The sequence below is a fragment of the Physeter macrocephalus genome, chromosome 2 (genome assembly GCF_002837175.3).
Source record: "Physeter macrocephalus isolate SW-GA chromosome 2, ASM283717v5, whole genome shotgun sequence".
In the NCBI taxonomy this organism is placed as follows: Eukaryota; Metazoa; Chordata; class Mammalia; order Artiodactyla; family Physeteridae; genus Physeter; species Physeter macrocephalus.
In genome coordinates, this window is record NC_041215.1 from 41,048,583 (window position 1) to 41,071,651 (window position 23,069).

Here is a 23,069-nt window from a genome sequence, read left to right on the forward strand (position 1 = left end):
GTGTGGCTCGTGGGCTCTAGAGCGCAGGCCCAGTAGTTATGGCGCACAGGCTTCATTGCTCCGCGGCATGTGGGATCTTCCCGGACCAGGGCTTGAACCCGTGTCCCCTGCATTGGCAGGCGGATTCTTAACCATTGTGCCACCAGGGAAGCCCCCCAAATAATCCTTTTAATTGGATAAATTCCCTTAAAAAAAGGTCTGGATTTTCAGCTTCTTTAGAACAAATGGAAAGTTCTATCAACATTTCCTATGTGGCCTTGTGGCAAAAATGAGCTGGACAGAGTTGTGGCCGCCTTAGACCAAGCACAGCCTCTGCAGTTGCCAAGTGCCCCTGTGCCTGATGTCCCCGGGGCCGAGGTCACACGTCAGTCACCCGGACACTTCACTCCCTGAGGTCACCTGCCTGGCCACCGTGCTCCCTGGCGCACTCTGAAAGCGTGCTGGCTCTGGGGTCTAGAATCTTCCATCCCAGGTCCGCACGGCTCTGCTCCCCAGGTGCTCCCTTGGCCCCGGCAGTGCTCCTGGGCAGCAGAGGATGGTCAGTTCTCAGGGTGCTGAGCACACAGCCTCTGGGGTCGGGACCACAGTGTGGGTCCTTCCCGCAAAGGGGACCTCAGAGAACTAGTCTTCTGGTCAGCCAGCTCCCCACTCCTTGTGATGCCTGGCTGTCCCTCCCTAGGTGCTGGGACATCAATGCCAACGCGTCCATCTGGTGGGTCATTCGAGGGCCTGTGATTGTCTCCGTCCTGGTAAGTGGCCATCCCCCTGAGCTGGGCTCCAGCGGGAGAGACCAAAACAGGACCGGCCTGCAGGGCAGAGGGCCAGGGCAAGGCCAGCATTGCTGCCTCTGGGTGTGGGAGGGACAAACCAGACCTTCCGGGGGCTGGGCTGTGGCAGGAGGTCTGGGAGCTCCGCCCCCGAGAGACCAGTGGACGGGAGGGCAGTGAGGCAGGTGGCAAGAGCTTGCCTGCGCCTGGTCCACGGGTAGCAGCTGCGGTGTGGCGAGCAGAGCTCCTTACCCGAGCTGGCTGGCTCAGGCTGGCCTGAGGTTCCCCCTCCACTGGTTCAGAACGCTGGCGCCTGATCATTTTTCTCGGTGTTCTCTGGTGGAAGTGGGAAGACTCACTGAGCTGGGATCACAGGAGGGGCGTGGCACCTGGGGAAAGCCAAGTGCCAGACTGGTCTTGGGCCTCTGTGGGGCTGTGACAGGGACAGGCCCGGAGGGGTGGCCCCAGCGGAGCGATTCAGGAGGGACTCGTGGACAGGGGAGCTCAGGCGTCTCAACCCTGACTGGACTCTCAACCTGGGAGCTTTCTAAAAACAGTGATAGCAGAGATGCAGGGTCTCCTTGTCTTGGGGAGGGGCCTGGGGGCTCGTCTTGGTTTTACGTTCCCAGCTGATTGTGCTCTGCAACCCAGCGGCCCTTAGCTGGGCCTGTGGCCTGGATAGGGACAAGAAAGACACATGGGGCGGCCCCTCTCTGGAAGTAGTGTGCACAGGCTCCGAGGGGTGCCAAGGCTGCAGAACCAGGTGACAGAACGTGCCCCTCCTGGGCTCACAGGAGGGCAGGACAGGGCAGCAGCCCCCTCCTCTGCTGATGGCTGACTGGCTCGCCTCCTGGGGCCATCCATGACCACCTTCTTTTTTTTTTTCAAAAATAATAGAATTTTATTTGATCCTACCTACCATCTCAACTTGCAATAGGAGAGCTGGAAATTGTAGAGAAATCCGCGTGGCAGCCACATTAGGCCACTGGGTAGCTCAGGAGAGTATAATGACTTCCTATTTCTGCTTTTCTCAGTAGGTGTGAGGGCCATTCATTAATCCGGAAGCACTCAGGGAAGAGGGTGTCTGATGGGGTAGTAATGCAGAGTGTACTGCTAGCAGAGGGGTTATCTAGCACTTTAAACAAGACTTTACGTTTGCTCCCCTAAGACATTGCTACCCAAAGTCTTTTTATGGTAACAAATAATTTGATGATCATTTTTATTTGCTAACCTTAGCATAGTGTTTTATAATCTGACTAAATTGAAGCTTAAGGGATAATGAAAGGTATTAAGCTTTCATTTCCTACTACAGTCAATACGCTGAAAACAGTATAATGAAATCTGCTATTATTTACCAAAAGTTGTTTTTTGTCAGCTTGTCACATTTAGATAATGTCAGAACCTTTTTTATTAGGTTGATAATGTGGTGGAAAAATATTGACTCTATCACTAACTATGTTTTAATAAGAATGTACTTGTTTTTCTGTAAAATCAAAATATATTTTCATTTCTAAAATAATAATAATGGAATTCATGTAAAAAATTGGAAAATACAAAGTGTATTTTTAAAAAGGGAATAAAATCACCCATATTTTTAGTACCTAGATGCACATTGTGATCATGTGCTTTTCCTTCCTATTTTTTTCTTTGAGCACATGTACTTTTTCAAAAATGCTTAATATAGTTTTGTGTCCTAGTTTGTTTTTTTCACTTAGCAATAGATGTAATCTTTCCCACATCATTTGAAATTATTTGACCAGCTGATGTGCTATAGCTGCATAACACTGAGCCAGTTTCCCTGCTGTAACTGTGGGGCTTGGACAGCCCAGCCCACGAGAGCCCCAGGGCCCAGGCTGCTTTCACAAGACTGTAGTCTCTCTAGTGACTGACGGATATGTGGGGTGGGCACTCCTGATGCAAAGTTTCTCCCTACCAGCCTGTCACGCGGTCTAGAATTCCACTATTTAAGACTCATCCTTGGGATAGTTAAGATTTTCCCTCTTGCTTTCAAGTTCTCCCTAATAAATTAAATACAATTCAAAGGCACAAAATGAAATAAGATAAAAGAGCTTTTGTTAGTTTACACCACACACAGCTTAGAGCAAGATGCACAAACAGCGAGCTGAGAAGTGTCCTGAAGCAGGGGCGCTGGGCTGGGGCCCCAGCCAGGCTGCTAATCCTGTGTCTTCTGGCCACCGTCCCCAGGCCCCAGGGGGCCCAACCAGTCAGCTCCACTGATCCTGCTGCTGCAAAATGATTCTAGAGCTGGTGGGGGAGGGGAGGAGAGGGGCCGACGCACGGGCAGCTTCCTAGTGAGTGTTGCTGGCACTGGGCACTGGAGCTGGGGAAGGGGACACCAAAAGAAATAGACCCCGTTCCTGTCCTTTAGAAAGTTAGGATTGAACTGGTGATTAGTGGACACACACAGATGCTTGCATTTGGCCCCCTTCAAGTATTTCAAGTGCTCTGACAAGTAGCATCATCCCTAACTACAGTGAATCAGGAAAAGGAGGTAATCAAGAAGGCTTCCTGGAGCTGGTGATTGACCTGCAGAGATTCTGTAAGTCTCCGAAGCAGTGGTTCTCAAAGTGTGGTCCCTAAACCAGCAGCTTCACCTGGGAGCTTGTTAAAAATGCAAATCTTGGGAATTCCCTGGCGGTCCAGTGGTTAGGACTCCGTGCTTTCACTTGCCGAGGGCTTGGTTGGGGAACTAAGATCCTGCAAGCCATGTGGTGTGGCAAAAAAAAAAAAAAAAAAAAAGCAAATCTCATTTGCAGTTACTAAACCATAACCTTGGGGGTGGAGCCCAGCAGTCTGCACCTTGAACTTTGAGAACCTCTGCTATAAAGCCTTTGCTACTCAAAGCGTAGTCCAAGGACCGGCTTTGGCATTCATCCCCTGGAGCTTGCTAGAAATGCAGAATCTCAGGCCTACTCCAGGTCTGCCTTTTAACAAGATTGCAACGCATTCCAAGTGTGAGTAATCCATGCTGCAACTGAGCAGACCTCAGAGCTCCTGAATCCCAGGGGCCGGGGGCGGTGCTGTGGCAGCCATCCCTGCCCAGACAGTGTGTTTCACCAGGACTGGGGGTGGTGGACAGAGTGATGAGCTGTCCTGGTGTGGTCTGCAGTGCCTTCCCTGGCCAGGGGCCAGGGCCAGGAGAGGTGCTGGGAAAGCAAATCACCTTTAGCCCCACCTCTGCCTTGTGTTTTACAGATTAATTTCATCCTTTTTATAAACATCCTAAGGATCCTGATGAGAAAACTTAGAACTCAAGAAACAAGAGGAAGTGAAGGGAACCATTATAAGTAAGTGGAGGGCAAAGACCTAGGCACGCTCGCTCAGTCAGTCAGCAGGCATTTACTGAGCACCTGCTGTTTACCCAGCTGGTGCTGGGCACTGTTGGAGGTGTAGGAAAAGGAAAAGCTGGGACCTGGGAGTTTACAGTGGACCAGGGGAAGGGAGAATGGGTCCATGTGACCCTGAGACCCGGCCCCAGGGGTGGGGAGAAAAGAAATCTAAGCAGGATCCCTGGAGGCAGATATCTTACCCTTGGGACAAGGCTAGGGAGTCAGAGAGTGGGCTTCTGGGACCCAAATTCAAATCTTTACAGGGACAGTGGCCCTCCTTGTCTGTGGGTTTTGCATCTGAGGATTCAGCCAACCTTGGATTGCAGATTGAAAATATTTGGGAAAAAATATTCCCAATCAAAACATTTTCATTGTAGGAGGTATTATACGTAATCTAAAGATGATTTAAATATATGGGGAAATGTGCGTAGGTTATATGCAAATAGTACCCCATTTTATATAAACGACTTGAGCATCCAAGGATTTTGGTGTCTGCGGAGGGTCTGGAACCAATCCCCGTGGATGCCGAGGGTCGAGCTGGTATTTTCCAGCTTTCACTAGACCTTAGCTTTCACCAGATTTTCAAGATAATGTGATCCCAAAATACTTTAAAACCTTTAAGATGTACAAGAAAGACAATGTGTTAGTCTGCAGAGCCTGCCACAATAAGACACCACAGACTGGCCGGCTTAAATAAGAGAAGTTTATTTACTTACAGTTCTGGAGGCTGGAAGTCCAAGGTCAAGGTGTTGGCAGGGTTGGGTTCTCCTGAGGTCTGTCTCCTTGGCTTGTAAATGGCCGCCTTCTCACCGGGTCCTCTCGTGGCCTTTTCTCTGTGCACCTGCATCCCTGGTGTCTCTTCTTACAAGGACACCAGTTGGTTGGACTACGGTCCCACCCTGATGGTCTCATTTAAACTGGTCCCTGTCTGCAAGTACAGTCACATTCTGAGGTACTGGGGCATAGTTAGAGCTTCAGCTTAAAATTCTGGGGGAACACAGTTCAGTCCATGATAAATGTTGGAGACAAATCAGTGTCCAACAGAGGCTTTCTCTGTCAGGGTCTGAGTTTTGAGAATCTGGCAGAGGCCTGGATTACTGGGTGACAGATTCCCCAGGATGTCACTAGAGTAGTGGCTCCAAAGTAGGGGGCAGCTGGGGATCCAGGACAGAGTTGCCAGATAAAATACAGGATGCCCAGTTTAATTTGAATTTTGGATAAACAACAAATAGTTTTTTAGTACTTACACCAAAAAAAACACTATCCATTGTTTATCTGAAATTCAAATTGAACTGGGTATCCTGTATTTTTGTTTGCCAAATTTGGCAAACTAACCTGGGAAGAAAACAAAAGAGCTTCTCCTCACAGATATTTATTATCCAACAAATGAGAATGCCGGCTTTGCTAATAATACACTAGACACAGAGTGATTGATAGTAATACATGCAGATACTCTGTAAATCAATAAAGTTATTCATGTGGGTATGGGTTCAAAGCGTTTTACTGACAGGGTTCATAAACAGAAATTTGGGGACTGGCCGTGGACTGATAAGTATTGAATCCGGGTGACGGGTACGTTGGAGTTGGAGATTTTCCGAAACGGAAGTAAAAACAAACAAGCAGCGGAACACCGCTGCAAAGCCTCCTGCGGTCAGGCGAGATGGGGGTGCCCCTGGGTGTGGGGGCCCCGAGACCGCAGCGCCTCTGTGTCCTCAGGCGCCTGGCCAAGTCCACCCTCCTGCTGGTCCCCCTCTTCGGAGTCCACTACATAATCTTTGCCTTCTCCCCGGAGGATGCCATGGAGATGCAGCTGTTTTTTGAATTGGCCCTTGGCTCATTCCAGGTAAGCTCCGGGGACTGTGACTTTATGGTGGGAAGAGGTGTTCTCTCTCTCCTGAGAGAGAAATGGAGAGGCCCAAAGCCAGATCCTCCCGGAGGCAGAGGGGTGCCTCGTTTGGCGGAGACCCAAGAGGCGCAGACCTCACCGTGCTGTGCGACCCTCAGCGGGACCCAAGTCCCCCACCAGCCACGTGGGGCTGGGAGATGCAAGTACGGGGGGAGAGACTGACTCCAGGGAAGACAACGGGAACATAAGCCAGCACACACGATCACACGAGTCTCAGTAACTAGAGTCAAAATAACAAGCGCGAGGGCTCAGGCTCGGGCTCAGCCATCGAGGAGTGGGACAGGAAGATGAGCGTATTGGGGGAGTGGGCGGGGGTGGAAGGCTGTGCGAAAGAATGATGGCCTCCTCTCCACACTGGGAGGTCCATAGAAACCACCCCAAGCTGAAAAATTCAGAAGTAGCAACATCAGCGTATAATTCAGAATCAGTCAATAGAGTTCCAAGTCGTTGCCTCTGAGGAACAGGAAATGGGGGCAGGGGTGTCAGGAGCTTACTGTTTTTTCTTTTCTTTTTTTTTTGTGACAAGAGACATTGGACTCTTTGAAACCAGTTACATACACAATTTACTAAAAATAAAAGCCAACTTTAAAAAAAGAAAACAAAGGGAGGGGAGAAACCACCTACCTTCTAATTCAATAAGATGTTGTAAAGTTAAAAATATAGTAAACCTGTTTGGACAGAAGGGCCTTTTAACATGAATCCCAAACTTCACAGTGTTATTTGTTTATTTACTCATAACTATCTCCTTCCAAAAATAATATGATGTAGCTTTCAGGAAAAACATACAAAGGACAAAAAATAAGTAGATGAGGGATCAGCAAATAAAGAAAATAAAGCCAAAACTGAGTTCATACACAGGAACAAATTTGATGAAGTTTTCTGAAGGTGACAGAGGTGTGTCATAAATTTGGTTTGGAGCTTCCCAGTAGCCAAAGCAAAGACAGAAACACACTCTGTTTCAAGATTTAGATGAAAACAGGCTAGTCCCTCGGGAAAGGCCTGAGAGAACTCTCTCCTGGTGGGTTTTCCGGAAGAAGCCAGCCTGTCCTCAACAACACTGACTATCCCGCAGTCTTCCTCAGCTGGGCAGGCCGGGCCTCGGGGTGGGGCTCAATGCCACCCTCATTCCTGGAGTTCTGTTCAGGATGGGTGTGCCCAGGGTGGTCCTCGTGTCACGCTCACGTTCCAGGGAGGATGCGTCACTGGGAACACACTCCTGAGTGGGGTCTGGCCCTAACCCCGCCTTCAGACCCCACCCCAGGGCTGCCCTTGACTCTCCCTCTGAGCCTCTTCTCTGGCCAGAGACCCCGGCCAGCACCCCAGACCCGCAGAGCACCTAGGCTCTTGTGTAATCCGTGATATTTTGCTCTGGGCCAGGAAGCTTCCACATAACATGCGGGAGGCTGGGCTCACCGTGGCCCGTTTAGCAGGTGGGGGGTCCAGGTCCAGATGGGTGGAAGGTCATGACCCGGCCAACAGAAGTGGGTAGTGACCCCGCTGAGGACCTGGAGACCCAGGTTTCATCCTGCGTGGATGGGGACCTCCTGTCTCTGGAGCTGGGCTTGCGGCTGGGGCTGCAGATTGCTCGTGAAGGCCGTTCGCCTCCTCTCTGGGGAAATGCTTGTTAAGAGGAAACCAAAAGCGCTTTCCTAAATGTTTCCATAGAAATGTTTACAGAGAAAAAGGATCTTTAAGACTTTTTTTTAAAAAAGAATCACTGTTCAAACACAAACATAGATATCATTTTATTATATATTATACATTTATACTGTACGCATATTTTTAAAATTTTGTATTACGGAAAAATTTTTCCATAATACAAAAGTGAAGTGGACGATATAATGAACCTCCGTGTGGCCCTTACCCTTTCATGGCCTGTCCTGTTTCACCTCTACCGCCACCCACCCTCATCATTTTAAGCAACCCCAAGCCATCGTTGTATTTCAAATGTAAATATTTTAGCATGTATTTCTAAAAGACGAGAGCTTAACACACACAGAACCATAATGCCATGATCACTGTCATGTATTTCTAAAAACGGAAGTTTATTAGCTACTCCTAATTGTAGAAATACTTGCTTATTGAGGAAAATTTGGAAAATAAGGAAAAGTTAAAAGAAAAAGGAAAATCCATCCATAATCTCATAACCCAATATAATGACCTCTGTTAAAATGTCAGTGTGTTTACTTCTGTCTCTTTTCTATCCAAGAAGACACACACACATACACATACATGTACACACACAAAATTGAGATCGGGACGTGTGGTTTTATATCCTCCTTGTTCTGTTTAATTCTTTATCATTCCATCATGAACGTTTCTCCAGGTCATTAAAATTTTCAAAGACTGCATATTCTTTTTTTTTTTTTTAATTTTTATTTATATTTTGGCTGCACGGGGTCTTTGTTGCTGCACGCGGGCTTTCTCTAGTTGCGTCGAGCGGGGGCTACTCTTCGTTGCAGTGCGCAGGCTTATTGCTGTGGCTTCTCTTGTTGCAGAGCACGGGCTTTAGGCGTGCAGGCTTCAGTAGTTGTGGCTCGCGGGCTCAGTAGTTGTGGCGCACGGGCTTAGTTGCTCCGCGGCATGTGGGATCTTCCCGGACCAGGGCTCAAACCCGTGTCTCCTGAATTGGCAGGCCGATTCTTAACCACTGCGCCACCAGGGAAGTCCAAGACTGCATATTCTTAATGATTGTATACAAACCGTGGAATTTCTGAAGCTTGCTGGCTGAGGCAGGCTGCCCTCTGCGTACCTGGGGCGCGTCTAACTGGCCCTCACCCAGGGCTGCCCCCGCCTCAACAGTGAGACTGTGTCTCCGGACCTTTGAGGCTGGGCCAGCTCTGGTCCAGTGAGGTGGCAGCAGCCTGACCACCAGCTCCCGGCCTGCCGACCTGGGACTCAGTCCCTCACCTGTGAAGCAGGGGTCCTCCCCACCCACCTCCTAGGGCTCTGCAAGGATTGAATGAAGCACCTGGAACCCAGAAGCCCAAAATTACACAGGCTAAGCTGTGCCCCAAACCCAGCTCTTCAAAGCCCAACTTTCACACCCTCTGACAGCGGCTCCTAATCAATGGTGCCCCTGCAAACCATCTTTCAGAGCTGCTGATGGTCTCACCCCAGACATTCGGAGTTGGGGCACAGCATGCACCCTGGGCCAGAGCTCCCAGGTGATTCTAACGTGTGGCAAAACTTGAAAACAGCTGCCTTGAGTCCGTGTTCCAGTCCCACCCCCGTGGTCCCCGTTCCATGTGGCATCACCACACCTGAGACTCTTAGAGCAGATCCTTCTAGTTTGTAACTCTTGTTAAAACGCCAGGACTGGGCTTCTGTGGTGGCGCAGCGGTTAAGAATCCGCCTGCCAGTGCAGGGGACACGGGTTTGAGCCCTGGTCCGGGAAGATCCCACATGCCGTGGAGCAACTAAGTCCGTGTGCCACAACTACTGAGCCCGAGTGCCACAACTACTGAGCCCGAGTGCCACAACTACTGAAGCCCGTGCACCTAGACCCCGCGCTTCGCAACAAGAGAAGCGACAGCAATGAGAAGCCCGCACACTGCAACGAAGAGTAGCCCCCGCTCGCCGCAACTAGAGAAAAACCCGTGCGCAGCAATGAAGACCCAATGCAGCCAAAAATAAATAAATAAATAAATTAAAAAACAAAACAAAACAAAAAAACACCAGGACTCCTGAGCAGTCGTGTGGATGAAGCCCACCATAAACAGGCTGGTTCATCCCTCTTTGGGGTCCTGTCCATGTCATAAGTAGCTAGGGGCAGGCCTGGCTGGCCCTGGAGGGAGGGGCTGGGCCACCCGAGGTCAGGGCTGTGGCACCCAGGCCTCTGTGGGAAGCCTGAGGGCAGGGGCTTGTTAGGAAGGACAGGCCGGCCCTCGGAGGGCCCTGAGGTGAGCGGGGCATCCGGGCCGCGAGACCCTGCTCATAGCTCATGGTTCCACGCAAGGCTCTTTGGCTCCGATCCCGCATCTCAGCCCGAGCCCTGCCTGGCAGGCTCCACGCCAGGATTCCGGGGTACCACTGGGAAGAGAGGCGCTCCGGATGCTAGGGAGGGAGGGTTCTGATAGGCACAGACCCCACCCTCCCAGGGAACCTAAAGCATATGTAGCCCTGAGGCCTCTGACCTGGAGGTGAGGGGGGCTCACGCCCCACTGCTGGCTGCCCGGTACCTGCCTGCGACCTGCACGCCAGCTGTTCTGACCACAGGGCTACACATCTGTCTTTGAACTTGCATAGCTGGCCCTGTTTACACCTCGCCAGATTTCCAGCTGTCTTGCAGATGAGCCCGCCCAGGCCCAGGGGCTCCCGTGGGCTGCCCCACCCGCTGAGCGTGGGCCGTGGCTCCCGGGCGGCCCGCCTCACTGATTCCGGTGACCTGCCCGGTCCCTGTGGCCTGCACTTAATGGAGCTGACGGCGCCCTGGTGCGGGCCCCTCCCTGGACACGAGGGAGGCCCGTGCCCCCATGGGTGGCAGCCTGTGGGTGATGCCAGCACAGCTAGGGGCACTGAGGGCCAGAGGAGGAAGCCTCCACATCCCCTGGAGCGGGAGAGGCGCGGAGGCTCTGGAGCAGCCGCGGGGAGCAGTGAGCTCGGGGCTGGTGATGAAAGGACCCTGGGCGGGTAGGAGGCCGGGTGCCGGGCGCGCACTTACCCCGTTGCCCTGCTTCTTCCGCAGGGCCTGGTGGTGGCTGTTCTCTACTGCTTCCTCAACGGGGAGGTGAGTGTCCTGGGCTGACCTGGCGCAGGGCGCTCCCTCACAGCCGTACCTGGAAGGGGTGGTGGGGAGTGGGGTGTGGCGCTGGTGGGGGAGGCCGGGCCCGCCTGGCTTGGGCCCGGCTTCCAGGAGTCTGGGCTCACCTCATGGGAGCCCCAGGATCACCTGCAGGCCTAGGTCCCGTCAGTCCCGGCTGGAGGCTGAGAATGTCTTAACCAGCACTCCAGGTGATTCTTATCCTTGGGCAAGTTCAGGAAACGGAGGAAAGTGCAGGCGCGCCAGCCCTAAGCGAGGCTGCTGACTGGCCGCTTGCTGGATGGGCGATGTCGGTGACTGCCCTGCTCTGGGCCTCAGGCCTCTCATCTGTAAAATGAGTGACTCGGGTGAAATGTCTGTTGCTCCGTCCTCTGAGACCTGCAAAGAGTGTGACTCCTGGCAGGGCGGAGGGCTGTGCCCTTAGCCTGAGGTCTCTGCCCTTGCCCGGAGCACCATCGGGGCGTGAGGTTCCTGGCACGGAGGCTGTGCAGTGCACGTTAGTTGGATACGGTGTTGCACACAAGTAAAGCCTTCCTGTGACTGTTGATCATCTGGTTTGCCCCACTTGAATGGGAGTCGCCTCTGATGTTTTCCAAAAATTAAGCATCAAGTCTGGCCTCAGAGGCTTTGCTGCTACAGCTGGGGATTGTGAAGGAAATTCCCAAAGAGCAGCCCTTTGGCCCCCAAAGTTCTGAGCTTGGGTGGCTTCATGGGATGTGTCCAGTTGCCCCAGGTGACCAATCTGGAGACTGTGGAACAAGCCCCTTCTTCGGGACAGGTGTGCGGAGATTGCAGGTGAAAGGACCCAAGGGAAAGGGGGCCCTCAATACCTACTGGACGTTGAGATGGTAAATCTGAGCGGCCTGCAGGAGGGGAAGGCATGCCCGCTGGGCAGAGTGGCAGAGCCCGAACGAGGCCCCAGGGGAGCAGGACCCTGGGCAAGGGTCACCCTTCCCTCTGGCTGACGGCTGTTCTCTGGGGGCAGGTGCAGCTGGAGGTTCAGAAGAAGTGGCGGCAGTGGCACCTGCGTGAGTTCCCACTGCACCCAGTGGCCCTCGGCTCCCTCAGCAGCGGCACCAAGGCCAGCCCCTCGGAGCAGAGCCGGGGGACCTGCAGGACGAGCGTCATCTGAGGCTGAAGCAGGGCCACCCAGACAGGCCAAGACGGGTCCTGCGGGCTGACCGCTGCCTATCTTCCTGCCAGATGCTGTGTGATCGCTCCTGTGACTAAACACCCCTCCTCCGGGCCTGGGGCGGGGGCGCGGTGATAATAATTCTCGGAACCGAAGGGGCCTGGGTCAGGAAGAGGGCCTGGGATTTGGGTCTGTTGAGTTTTCTGGGAAGACTTCAGGGGTCCCAGGAGGGGGCAGGGGAATAAACGGTTACTGGGATGAGCCTTGGTATTTGTCAGTCCTCTTGCTCTTGAGCCACAAGGTCAAGGATGCTGTCCCCCACCACTTCCTGGAGGACGGGGCTTCCCTGAGCCCCCTGCTCCAGTTTTCAGGGACAGGCTTAGCAGGAATTGAGGCCCTTGGCCCTAGGTGGACCCTCCCCACCCCTCACTGCAACTCAGCCACCCAGTAGCTCTTCCCCCAGAGCCTTCTGACAACCAAGTCGCAGGGAGCCCAAGAGAGCCCCAGCCCTTTCAGTCGCCCTAGCATGGCATGAGGCACCCGTTCTTCCTGCTTTCAGCTACGTTTTCTGCAGTACGGCAGGAAATGGGGCAGATTCCCATTTGACAGAAGAGAAACTGGTTCACCAAGGTCCTGTGACTTGACCAAGTACTCAGCAGGGAAGTGGCAGCTCGGTCCAGGGCTTCTGGTTTCAAATCCCCAGGCTCCAAGGCTGTCTGTCTCCCCTGCTCCTGGGCAAGGGCGGACGGGGGCCTGTCTCCCCACCCCACTGGGGATTTTAAGTCTCACCCTTTACTCTGAATCTCAGTTCCCTCAATTATTAGCACTCCTTCCCTGCCAGCCATGTGAGGGTTAAAGGACTAAATATTTGAACCCTTTTACAAAACAAAGCCCGCGTGCTCAGGGGAGAGCATTCTTGACAGAAGCAGAATCGAGAGAAGAGGGCATCTTGCTGGTAGGTGGGCCCAGCTCTAGTCCTGGCTTTGGGCGACCCTGGACAAGTGGCCCTGGCCCCCAACTTCTGCATCTCACCCCTGCAGACAAGGTCACCCCCTTTGCATCTTATAGTCTGCTACTGGGGTGAGAAGGCCCGATACCCATTTTCCAGGGCTTTCTCCAGGGACCTTCATGGACTCTATACATCTTGGAATCAAAAAGTTAAAGAAAAATCACAGGAGAGGTAGAGGCACACAGTCCAGCCCAGAAAGAGGACCTGGCAGGGCAGAGACCAAAACCCCATGCAATCAGTGGCAGCCAGAATGAACCAGGAAAGGCCTGAATTCATCAGGTGGGGGAGGGGCACAGGGCTAGTGTAGAATGAAATGGGCTGAGGGCAAAAAACCCACCTACTGGGCAGAAAAGGGACTGGAAAGGGGCCAGTTTGATGCACAGAAATGTAAAGTGGCCAGCAAGGGTGGAACTCTCCACTGGTTCCTGGTCCCTCCACCTGCAGGCCTCTGCATCCAGGGTGGTTGTTAATCATTACCCGAGGTCGGGCCAGTCCCCAGTACCCCATGGAGTCCAGCAGCTCCAGATACGTGCTCTTTGAAGTGTGTTCTAGGATAAAAATGGTACCCTGAGGCTGTCTGGCCCTTACCAAAGATGGATGCCCACGCTTACCAAGCCAGGCGGGCCCTCCTGGAAGGGCTTCAGACGGGATTCACAGGGGGAGGCCCGAGGCACAGCCAGCTGCTGGAAGCTGGGGTTATCCAGGGATTACGGGGTCCCCCCGACAAAGGGCAGGGCTCAAATAAAGTCGAACGGTTTGAGAAGCTTCTACACCCCAGCAGCCCTGAACGCTGCCTCCCTGACATAACCAAAGCTAAAGCGGGAATTTGCACAAGGCCCTTTGAGCTGGTGAAGAAAGTCCTAGGCACTGACTGGGGACACCCTTCGCTGACGAATGATTCACTCTTAGCAACCCAGGAGGCCCCAGGGACCGTGCAGCCCATATCCCAGCAAAGTCAATAAAACAGGTGTGAAATGTACTTGGCTGTGCAGCCAGCCTGAGCACCAGTTACCTGAGCTGCTTCCACATCTATTCCCATCCCAGGAAGGACTCAAGAAAAGGTTTTAAAATATGTTTCTTCTTGTAAAATCAACATCCTAATAACGTGGCTAAGCTGGTGCAGCTGGTGGCTCGGAGGCACCCACCTGGCCTCTGGGCTGCAAAGGCCATTGGCCCGACCACCCCAAGGCTGAGAGGCGGCAGTTTGAATGTCACATGTTGGAGAAGGCCCATCTTGACCACACTTTCTGGTAGAACTCAGTGTCCTCGCAGGGGGGGCCTAACATTTTGCAGGCAGGCCCCAGGGGTACGTGACGCTGTTAGTACGGCTGATACTGTTGATGTGGAGGCCGCTGATGGCGTTCAGGAAGAAGAGGAAGGAGGCCGTGAATTGGCTCCAGAACGTCAGGGTAAGGCCCATGAGTGTGACCTCGTTCCTGAGGAGGATCAGGAAGCTCAGGAGGCCCCCGAAGGAGAGGATGAACGCAAGGAGGGAGAGGGCGGAGCCCACGGCCCACCTGTGCCATGAGTGGGGGTCCTCGCACACCTGGGACACCATGAGGAGCTCCAGGCCAAAGATGGCAACCACCACGGCCAAGGTGGCCACGCTGCGGGCCACCGCCATGCCCGAGGCTAGCCCGGGCACGTGGGCCTGCCTCAGGTCTCGGAGGCAGTGCAGCTCAGCCTGGTTGGAGGTGGTGCAGAAGTGCCACAGCCCGAAGAGACGGTCGTCGGCCAGGAGCCAGTGGCCATCGCAGATGGAGAGGGAGGAGAGGACCACGGCCAGGGAGGCGCACAAGATGATGAGGGCCCGGATGGAGGGTTCAAAGAAGGGCCGGCGGGGCCTCCTTTGGGCCAGCAACTTCTGGACCTGGAATACAACACGGGGCAGCATGAGGGAGGGCCCCCGCCACAGCCCACCAGCCTCCTCAGGGAAGGCCCAGAACACACCTTGTAGCTTCCGACAGCCACGGTTTCTGCTTCCGTCTCCCAGGATGCCCGGGAAGCCCACCTTAGTCACAGCACAGACCCACCTCCTGGTGGGGCGGGGGGGACCCTCCTCCCGTCCTACCTGTTCCCCGTCTGTCCTCCATTCAAGACCTATAAGCATTGCCTGTGGATCCAGTTATTCATCAGGCAAAGAGTTCCCTGACCTTTCTTTAATGATCTTTATAATGAGTAAGAAACCCAAATGGTATTGACAGGCAAATCTTGGTCCATTCTGAAGTCAGCAAACCTGTCTGGCTTGGCAGATGTGACCTTGAGCTAGCAGCCAGCCTTGGCTTCTTTGTATGCAAAACAAGAGTACTGCACTAGACATTATTAGCACATCAGTGAAGGTTACACAGCTCCCTCTCTGGCCCTTGGTCTTCCCCAGTTTCATTCTAATCTGCACCCAGCTTTTTCTGCACTTTTCTTCAGTGCGCAGTGATGTCTGCACTTTGCCCTTCAGTCTCGCTCAGCCTGTACTCCGCCCAGGACATGGCACCACTGCCTGTTCTAGAAGCTTCTGGGCGGGGGAGTCCCTGAGGCTCCCCTTCAGCCTATGGTTTCGGCCCCGCAAAAGTACACCCTATCCTCTCTCCTGGCAAGCTGGGCCAAAGTGTCCAGTGAGGTGTCCCTTCTCACAGCCCCGGGACACCCCCAAGCCACCGTCCCCAACCCCCAACCCGGAAGCAAAAGGAATGCTTCAAAGGGTAAAACTCCTTAGACGGCCCACAAGCCCTCCCAGGGCACCCTCCCGGCCACCTCGCATGCCTAGGACAAGCCTAGAACTTTCCTCCTCACACCTACTGGTCCCTCCACCTGAAAGGCTCTTCTCCCGGCTGCCCCCATTTCTCCATTCTTCATGTCTCAGCTGAAACATCGTCTCCTGGGAGAGGTCTGTCCTGCCCACTCAACCCAGAACGGACCCCTCCAGTCACTCTCCATCAGGAACCGTTCTGACAAGTTTTCCATTCCTGTCTGATTCGTGGTGGGAGGGCAGGACCGGGTCCCTAGCACCCGGTGCCGTGCTCAAGAGCCACGAGGTCGAGTTTGCAGCCGCTGTCACTTCCATCTGAAGCTCCCTTTAAACCATCTCCTGCCCAGTCATAAATGGCGCCCTTTACAGTGTGTGGAAGCAGCCCAGGTCATGCCCCAGTTTGGGAGGTAAGCAAAGCGCACAGCTCATGCGTGTCAATCACTGCTGGGAAGCAGACCCAAAGGGGACTCTGGGGGTGAGCCCTATGCCATGTGCAAGTGGAGGCTTCCAGGGGCAGTCTGGGCCCCCCTCTCGGTGAGGGGCGGAAAGCAGAGCCACGCTCCCGGGAGGCCCCAGGATCCTTATGGATCCGGCTTGCTTTCAGCACTTCTGCCTAGTTAGGGTCCTGTCTCACTCTTAAACCTGGATGCTCCATGGGTGGGGGCGGGCGGGGGATGTAAAAAGGGAAACTGTCACACAGAGGTCAGGGGACCAGCCCAAGAGCATTCACCGAGATCACAGTAAAGCCTGGCACAGCTGCCCGACAACTGTATCATGCGTAGTGGGGGAGTGCACGCAACCGACAAATCCCCACCGGGGCCTTCGTGTGAGGGGCTCAGTATGCGGTGAGGAGAAGGACTGGCGCGGCCAGAGGGTCGCCCACGGGCTCAGGACCGGCTCAGACCAGAGACAAGGGCACTCAGGCTGGGAGTCCGGGCTCTGGTTCTCAAACCGCATCCCCGCGTCTCCTTGAGGCCTCCAGGTGCTAAAACAGCTCCCGGCCCCTCACCTCAACCACAACAGGTCCCTCTTACCTGCTGGGAGCCACTGGGAATCTAAGAGTCTGTACTGGATTTCATTAAGAAAAAACGGCTCTACTGAGAAACAAACCAAGGGAACTTTGAAACCTCTGTGACTACAAACCATAAAGGTGTTTGTCTTTGCGTGGTTTCTTAACCTCCTTGGCCCTTACTTTCTCGTCTACCATTCCGTAGTTACATTTTGTAGCAGGAGTTAGTGATCCCTGCAGGAAAGAGTAGCCTCGAAGGCACCCGGAGGTTATAACTCCCTACAGGTTGATAAGTTTCTAGGATGGGAAAACCCCAGACACAGGCAACAAGTCACAAGAACGCAGCACCCAGAGGCCTTTTGACCTCAGACATCACGCTGTCTGGAGAAAAAGCACATGCCATCCTACCCTCAGCCCCACCTGTCCTGCACACAGAGTGGACTTTAATCTCCAGGCCCTCAGACATCACACTGGGATCAGAAAAAGACAGCTGACATCAGGTCATTTTCCCCCTCCCACCCCAAAGGAGGGCGTCATTCAAACTCTGACACCAGTAAAACTCCCAAGGATTAAGTGAGGTCATGTATATAAGGGTGCCCAGCACGGAAGCAGTTCCTGATTAATATTAGTAACAACAGTAAAGTATCTCGGGAGAACTCATTCCTCACCACTGCCCCACACCCCGGCTGCCAGCACCTCTGTGAACTTCCAGCGCTCCACGGCCTGAAATCCTCTCCCGGAGGGCAGCTGGGCAGCAGCGTGGTCAGTGGAGGGTCCGTGGACCAGAGCGTATGAGGGCAGTCTAGCCCTGCCCCTGACCCACCAGCCTCTAGCTCTGTGACCTGGGGCAAATCACTTTAATCTCTTAGGGCCTGGACCGTCTCCACTGAAAAAAAAAAAGAAAAATGGAAGCATTTTTCCCTTTTCCATCCAGAGCCCCGAATGATTAGTAGTGACCTGCAGAACAGTGTCACTTGGCACTCCTGGGCCACTGAGTCCAATGCCAAGGTCTTGTCTTCCTCTGGAACCCAGGACCCCATCTGATCCCGTCAACCCCTAAGCAGTGGACACTCTGGGCTGCTCACTACTCTTTCTCCACATCAAGCCCCGTCCCGCGCCGCTGCCCGCTCAGCCCAGGCCCAGGCCCAGGTCAGGCCCTCCTCCTCCTCAGCTGGAAATCTCTTTACAGCCTCCTAAAGAGTCAGCGCCTCCGCCTGCGTGACCGCAGGGCAGCGGTCAGGAGCCAGCCTGCTTGCCTTTTAGCCCTTGGACCTCCGGGAGCTACTTACCCCCTGAAGATAACAGTACCTGCCTCCTGGCCCCCGGGGGGAGCCGAAACGAGACCTAAGCACCCCAACTGCTTAGAACAGTCCCAGGCAGGCGGTGCAGTGCTGCTAAGCATCGGCGACAATTTCCAAGCGAGCACAGCGCCCCGCCCCCCGCCGCCGGCAGTAGAGCCCCGGGGTTTTACCCCATCTTCCCCGCCCCCTTCTTTCACTAAAAGGTCAAGTCTGTTTACCTGGCCGCTCTCCTGCCCCTCCCCACCCCCGTTAATCCTGCGGCAGTTTCTTCACCTCTAGTCCAGCACCCGCGCCCACCCTCCTCACTGCGGGTCCCGGAGGCGGCCCGGCCGGGAGCCCAGATTATACCCAGAACGAGAGGAACTCGCTGCATCCGGCTCTAGGGTTGCGGTGTCCCGGCGGCCACACGGGGCGTGGGGCGCGGCCGCCTGTGGGTGGAGTTTCTCCCGTTCGGGCCCAGAAGTCTGGTTCAACTCGATTCTGTCGCTGAACTGGCCGCCACGGGCGGGTGGCTTCGCCTGAGCCTCGGTCACCGCATCTACAGAGGGGGCGCAGCGGGTCCGCCGGAGTCTGCGCTGCGGGGCGCCGAGCACTTGCGGCAGAGCCTGCGGGCCGCTCTGACGCCCAGACCGGCCCGTTGGGAGGTAAGGAGGCGGGGTGCGTCCGCTAGGGAAGCCCGACGCAGGGCGGCGGAGAGCCGCGCGGCGCGGGTAGGGCTGGGGGTGGACCCCTCGCGTCTTTCTAAGGAGAAACCCCATCTCTGCGAGGCGGGCCCTCCCCTCTCTACGGCCTGTCCTGAGGTTTCCGCGTGCCCCAGCGAGTCCACCCCCTTGCCCGCCCCCCAAAATCAGTTTGGGGAGGGGAGGTGGTCTTGCTGCCCCCGCCCAGGAAAGTTCTGGCTTCCCCAGAGATGCTTCCTCGTGTGACGAGGCGAGCCTCATTTACGAGTGGATTCCGTCCATCCTCCGCCCCAGACGCGCCCCCTTTTAACAGGAGGAACCCCTCTGGTGCACCTAACGGATGGACACCGCGGACCCCAAAGAGAAGCACAACACTCCTCCCCAGCCGTGGAGACCGCGCCCTGGGCGGCCTCCGCCCGCGGACCCCGGCCGGGCCCCTCCCCACCCCCGCCCCGGGCTCTCGCCCACCTGCGCGCCGAGGGCTGTCATCCCGCGCCGGGGCTCGGCTGCGCGACCTCGCCTGCTTCCCTCGGGGCTCCCGAGCGCGCTCTGCCAGGGCCGCGGCTGCCGACTCCGGACCTCTTCCCGGGGGCGGGGCGGGCCGCACGGAGGGAGGGGCGGGCGGAACTGCTGCCCCCGGGCGGCTGGTCGGGCCGAGCCCCTCCCCTCCCCTCCCCTCCCCTCCCCTCCCCGCCCGCGGCCGCCGCGGCTCGGTTTGCGCTGAGTCAGCGGGGCCGCCCCAGGAGCCCCCGGGCAGGGGCGGGGGCCAGGACCCGGCCCGAAGGGGAGGCTCGGGCCCCGGGGGAGGGCTGACCCGGCCGGCTTGCAGGCCGGAGCCGCTGCCCAGCCTCAGGGCACGGCTGTGCCCGCGGCGCCGATTCCTCGAGGGCCCGGGGCCGAGGAGCCGGTTCCGGCCCGGCGGGTCCGCCCGAGCGTCCGGGGGAGGCGGCGGCGTCCAGACAGCAGGCGCGCGCCCGGGCTCTGCAGCTCCACCACCGTGGCCGTTGTGATCCTGGGCTCTTGTTTCCGTCTCTGAGCCACGGGCGATAAATGAGATGATACCTGTGAAAGGTCGGCGTCTTGCGAGGCCTCGGTAAGTGTGAACGGAGTGGACTCCCCGGGGCCATCTTTCCTGCGTCCCTTTTCTCTCCCCCAAAGGGGGGCGTACAGCCCTGCCCGCCTCCTCGCCTCCCCAAGGACCACCCAGAAAGCAAATAGGCCAAAACAAAAGTCATTGTTCTTCCTGGACTTTTGATAGGGCTTGAGTTCTCGAGGGGGCAGCGCACAACGTCCCCACCCCAGGAAGGGTAAATTCCAGCTGAGACCCTCCCAGCCCTTCTCACCTGTTGATAAACAGGGAGGGGGTTGCCGCCGCTTAAGGTGAAGCAGGGTCTCCTTTTTCCGTCGCGAAGCAGGGTGAGGGAAGTGACTTGGCCCATTCAGGCAGGCAGCTCCCCGGTGACTTTGCCCGGGGTCGTTCTCAGCTGGCACCTAACGCTCCCCCCGCCCCCAGCCCCATGCCGGGCATCTCCCTGTCAGAGGTTCATCTGATTCTGTCGCTGCCGCAGAAACCGTGTCAGGTCCGTTAACCGAGCGCCCACCTTGTTCCTTGTGTGGTCAGGCCTGTTTGGGGGTCTGCTGCCTGTTATGCTTTCTTGGTAAGAATAGAAAGTCTTGAATCGGTGGAATTTAGAGCGACATGTCAGCAAGATTGCTGGAGAAGCAGAAGTGACTTAGGAATGATAATGAGGAAGTGATGGTCCGCTTCCAGTTATTTTATGAGCATAAGAAAGCTGGGGGACTTCCCCTGGCCGTCCAGTGGTTAAGACTCCGCACTTGCACTGCAGGCGCGCGGTTAGGGTTCACCTGGGCCGGCCCTCCGTTTGCACTGTAGGTTCCCGGGCTCTCCTAGGCCCCTCCGTGGTGCCGGGGCTGAGCAGAGCGGGTGTGGCAGCGTGAGACACAGATGCTCCACTCGGTGGGACAGCACAGAACCCACCCTCTTGCTTGACTGTCTCAGCCTTTTCCCCTCCACCTGTCCTGCTTCTAGGCCTGGCCCGTGTTGGGGAAAGAGGAATTGCGTAAAGACAGGGAGGACGTGGCCCCCACTCACCCCTCTGAGCACTCCTGTCTGATGAGAAAGACCCAGGCACTGATCTTAGAAAGTTCCAAGACAAGGGCACAGGTACCCATGAATGAATCAACAAACTCAGTGAGCACCCTCCCACCTCCGGGCCTTTGTACTTGCTGCTTCCTCTGCCTGAAATGTACTTCTTCAAGATATTCACAGCTAAGATTCACCACCTCACTCCCCCAAGGAGGTCGCGCACCTGAAACAAAGATCCTCCATTCTCTTCTCCCTCCCCTCTATCAGCACAAGCGCGCACCTGGGCCCTCTCTCTCCACAGTGTGAACTCCAAGAGGCCAAGGACTTTGCCAGGCACGATAGTAGGTGCTCAATAAATATTCATTGAATATATGAATGAGTTAATTGTATACCTACTGTGTACCCGCTGTCCTGGCTAATGAGGAACAAAGGAGAAAAAGTCCCCGTCAGGGGTAAGATGCTTGGGTTTTAGGGTCAAAATCTGCCTTCCCTTCATTTCTGCTCCCTCCCCAGCCTCCCCAGTTCAGGCCCACATCCTCCTTCTCTCTATTCCCTTGCACCCCTGGTCCACTGCGCCATCCTCTCCCCAGCTCTAGGCCCCGTCACCTCTAACGTGGAGGCCTGCGTAACAGCCTCCTGCTGGGCCTCCCTGCCTCCACTCTCAGCCTCTGTCCTGCAGCTTCCCATCCCCTCTCTCTGCAGGCCCACCCGTCTGCCCTCAGCTCCAGATGCACGTGCCCGCTTGTGCCCTGGGCGGGAAGCTCTGTCCAGTCTCAGGGCTGCTGTGTTCATGGTTCCCTCTGTGTGACAGGCCTTCCCTGGGGGTCTGCTGGGCAGGCTGTCACCTCTTCAAGGGCCTCCCTTGAGTTCGCCAGCCAGAGTAGCACCCCACAAACGCTTGACCCTGTTACCTTCGCGTTTTCTTTCTCTTTTTTTTTTGTATATATTGTCTCATTCATTCCTTTTTTCTTTTTTAAATTTATTGAAATATAGTTGATTTACAGTGTTGTGGGCCTTCGTATTTTCTTGATCCTTAGCTGAACTTCTCTATTTGTCTGTTTCCCTCTCTAAAGTACAGCACACAGTTGAGTGCTAGGCCTGTCTCTCTTTCACCCCCACATGCCCAGTTCTAAGAGCCTGGACTGGTCTGTATGGCTTGCTAATTGACGGAGCAGCCTCAGATGCATTCTGGGCGAATCACTTCCCCTCTGTGAGCCTTGGTTTTCTGTCAAATGGGGAAACGCATCTTTTGGGTGTCGCGAGGGTCGTGGGAGCAGTGACTGTGTCAACTGGCGCAGGGTGGGCACTGACCCCTGACCCCAGAGAAGCTTAGCTGAGGCAGGCTCCACTCTACCATTAGGGAGACCCCTGCCCCGGGATTTTCTCCTTTGAGCACTTGGGGTCTCGGGCAGACACATGGGGAGACCCAGTGCTAGGAGCTGCCTAGTTCACTGGGCAGTTTCAAAGCTGATGACTAGCTCTGCCTGCCCAAAGCCTGGACTTCTGGGCCCTCCAGCTCTCATGCTTTGTGGACCAGCCCACTTGCCTCTCCCTGTCCCCTTCCCGTCCCCTCCCCCCTTCTCCCCACCGCCCTGCCTTCACCCACTGGGAGAAGGTCTTTCTCTTCTCCCAGCGCCCTCCTCAAGTTTTCCTGAGTCCAGACTGGTTCCATCCTCTCCAGCCAGAACCCCCCCTTTGCCCCCTCCGCCTCAAGCTCTAGCCCTGTATCCCAGCCTCCTCCCAGCTGCCTGACTGCAGCGGAGACTGTTTAGGCATTGTAGTGGCCCAGGGGCTTCCCCCCTGCCCTGGAGCTTTACTTCACAGTGCTTGCTCTGGGCCAGGCAGATAGCAGGTGTGAGGTTTATGCTGCAGTGAGGGTGTCAGCCTCAGAGGGCCCCAGGGCACCCGTTCCCCACCAGGGCAAGGGTTGAACGAATGCAGCAGGAGCCAGGCATCTTTCCTGAACATCCCCATACATCGGAACTTCCCCCCCACGTTGTCTGAAGAGGATGCAGAGGGATGTAGGTGGGCTCAGAGGGTGTCCTTTCTGTAGGGCCCCCCTTTCTACAGGCAAGTCCGGCCTGGAGATGGGTGCCCCTCCAGGGCTTCAGGACCTGCAGATTTCCAGGCAGAGTTGGGAAGACTTCTAGCACCTTCTTTGCAGCCGTGGACCCTGGACTTGTCAGTGCACTCTGAGACACCCCGTCTCTAGGGGATGGTCCGGTAACTAGGCACACCCAGGGCAGCTTTATAGAGCAGACTGCCAGCCCGTCCCTTCACAAAATGGGGCCGGTGCTCTTCCC

General features: G+C 55.5%; 2 protein-coding genes across 2 annotated transcripts in view; one reads left to right on the top strand and one right to left on the bottom strand.

Moving 5' to 3' along the window:
- Positions 1–12,179, top strand: part of SCTR (secretin receptor) — a 65,580-nt gene extending 53,401 nt beyond the window's left edge. The window contains exons 9-13 of the mRNA XM_007104195.2: positions 680–749; positions 3,984–4,075; positions 5,834–5,960; positions 10,711–10,752; positions 11,771–12,179. Of these exons, the coding sequence (XP_007104257.1) occupies positions 680–749; positions 3,984–4,075; positions 5,834–5,960; positions 10,711–10,752; positions 11,771–11,917 (478 nt within the window). The 3' untranslated portion in view covers positions 11,918–12,179. The remainder of the gene's footprint in view (positions 1–679; positions 750–3,983; positions 4,076–5,833; positions 5,961–10,710; positions 10,753–11,770) is intronic.
- A 1,826-nt stretch (positions 12,180–14,005) lies between these two features.
- Positions 14,006–19,249, bottom strand: TMEM37 (transmembrane protein 37). Its single transcript, XM_024117101.2, has 2 exons — positions 19,128–19,249; positions 14,006–14,796 (listed from the first exon to the last, which is right to left on the bottom strand). The coding sequence occupies exons 1-2, from the start codon at positions 19,146–19,148 to the stop codon at positions 14,206–14,208; spliced, it is 612 nt and encodes a 203-aa protein (XP_023972869.1). The 5' UTR covers positions 19,149–19,249; the 3' UTR covers positions 14,006–14,205.
- Between the last annotated feature and the right edge of the window lie 3,820 nt (positions 19,250–23,069).

Coding starts and splice junctions, on each gene's coding strand:
- TMEM37 (XM_024117101.2), bottom strand. CDS start 19,148: ATGACAGCCCTCGGCGCGCAG. Junction 14,797..19,127: donor TGACAGCCCTCGGCGCGCAG/GTGGGCGAGAGC, acceptor GTTGTATTCCAG/GTCCAGAAGTTGCTGGCCCA.